Source organism: Lygodium microphyllum, chromosome 18 (genome assembly GCF_053477565.2).
Source record: "Lygodium microphyllum isolate KBCC chromosome 18, Lygodium_microphyllum_v1.1.10, whole genome shotgun sequence".
NCBI lineage: Eukaryota > Viridiplantae > Streptophyta > Polypodiopsida > Schizaeales > Lygodiaceae > Lygodium > Lygodium microphyllum.
In genome coordinates, this window is record NC_141152.1 from 133,201,060 (window position 1) to 133,203,304 (window position 2,245).

At 43.7% G+C, this 2,245-nt stretch overlaps 1 protein-coding gene across 1 annotated transcript; it reads right to left on the minus strand.

Moving 5' to 3' along the window:
• Positions 1-203: 203 nt before the first annotated feature.
• Positions 204-1,809, minus strand: LOC148021396 (lachrymatory-factor synthase-like). The gene has a single exon (XM_087698252.1). It carries the CDS (start codon positions 1,807-1,809, stop codon positions 1,168-1,170), a length of 642 nt encoding a protein of 213 aa, XP_087554378.1. The 3' UTR covers positions 204-1,167.
• Between the last annotated feature and the right edge of the window lie 436 nt (positions 1,810-2,245).

Here is a 2,245-nt window from a genome sequence, read left to right on the forward strand (position 1 = left end):
CCAAGGGTTTCATAAGCTGAGTTGCTTGTTCACTCTCTTTCCTTGGGTTAGGGTTTATACCCTGTTGACCCAAATTGTCAATACCTTAGGTTTCCTAAGCCACACATAAATATATACTAAATAAATGTAAATACATACTATATTCAATGTTCAAAGCATGTGCATCACATGTTATAGACATTTGTATGTTCCATATTATGAGGTTTGTATATGTGTAGGTTTTATTTCAGATAAGTCTTTCCTAAGATACTTCTATTGATAAGAGAAAGAGAATGGGATAGGACAAGGTATCAAAATGAGAAGAAACACATCAAGAAGAGATCGGTTAAGTGAAGAAGAGATTGGTTAAGTGAGACTCATAAATAGTTTGATCCCAGAACATGGATCATACATCTGAAAAAAACACAAGAGCACATACACACATGTGACTATACATGAAGGCACATGTACATCTACGTTCAATGTTTTATCCATGCATATCACATACTATACACACATTTACATGAATCCATATATAAGGTTTGCATATGTGTAGGTTTTAAATATAATTCTTGCCTAAGACACTTCAATCAAAGTGGGAGAGAGAATGAGATCAAAGAGGGAATCTAAAATAGAAAAAACACAACAAGAAATCATATGGTTGAGATATAGAAAATTGTATTGTGCGCTAATCTTTTTTTGATACTTTAATATTGCTATAAGTAAGGATATTGCTTGTATTTTTATACAAGTAAAAAAGTGAACAATATTCTTTGTTTAATCTTAGATGCACCTTAGAATCATATTGAAAAATAATCTAAATTTATTGGTACATTTTAGAGAGAGGTCCTTTGGGCTTCAATGCAAATCACCAAGAGAAGATTGATGCAAAAAAAATCTAGGGTTAGTCTACTTTTATTAGGGCCTACAAATTAGAACCGTGGGGGCTCTTCAAAATCTAGGAATAATGCCCAAATCAAAGGTAGAGAGCAAGAATTCTTTCGATCATTTGGATAAACAGCTATTGTTCACGACTAATGGATCATCACTACCTACTTACGCTTCTCGAAAAGACATTCGCTTCTTAGTAAGGTCATGTAGAGGAAATACATCATTCGCAAAATCTCTTATGAACCTCTAGTAGTCTCGCCCCTTTGGCTATGGGCAGTACATAATACGTCGCTGGAACTAGTCCAGAAGAGTGACACCGTCATCGGGCAGGGAGAGGAGGGCTTTGAGGTCATTGACGGCGGTGTTATAGAGAGAGAAGGCTCTGTGGATGGCTTGCTCTTGGGTGAGGGCGGCGGAAGGCTTGCAGGTGAAGCTCCAATGGAGGAGGACGCGGGTGGAGGAAGGTGGGGGGCCGGCATCTGCAACGGGAGGGGGGTAGGGGGAGGGCGAGGCAGGAGGCGTAATGAGTCGGAAGGTGCTGACGTAACCGTCCATGAGGGAGAAGCCCGGGAGGGTGGAGCCAGGGAGGATGGTGTATTGGAGGTGTTGAGAAGGGGGGTCAATGAGGAGAAGCTTCTCGAAGGCGAAGGTGGCGGGCTGGCCAGGGGCGGAGGGGTACATGGTGGCCTTACGGACGCAGCCGGCCTGGTTGGCGTGGCCTGCCACCAGCTCGCAGCTCTGCAGCAGGCTTGTGACCCACCTGTCCGCCCGCACGAAGTCCCCCGTTATGCGCCACACCTCCTCCACCGAGGCTCCCCGGATCTCCCATCTGAAGGCTTTCCCCCACAGCTGATCATCAGCATCAGCAACTACTAGATGACGATCATGGGCATCCCCCTCTTCCTCCTTTATACTGTGCTGCTTCTCATCCGCGGCCATTGATTGCACAATGCGCTCTCTCTCTCTCTCTCTCTCTCTCTCTCTCAGCCCTCTCCGCATCGTGCAGTTCCCCCCCTCTAGCTCTATAGATTCTAGGTCATTGTTACCTTGCTGCCAATTTCTTTGAGAAAAGTTTCCGGCCAACCGGGACCACCCTTCCGTAGGACGAACCCAGGGTCACATCCACCGCACTTTCCTCAGGTTGCTTTAATTATCTAATTATCTACCACATTTAGTTTGACAAGCAAAAACAGCTTCTTTAATTAGCCAATTAATCACATGTTCCTTCACATAACTTAGGCACTGACATAGAAAAACAATGTCAAACAAGTTCCTTTTTCAACATTTGATCTTTATTTATTAGTCTTTGGAATACATCAAATAACCTGCCCCAAGGCTATTCCAGCAATCCTCAGGGATCACTACTCCAAGTTCC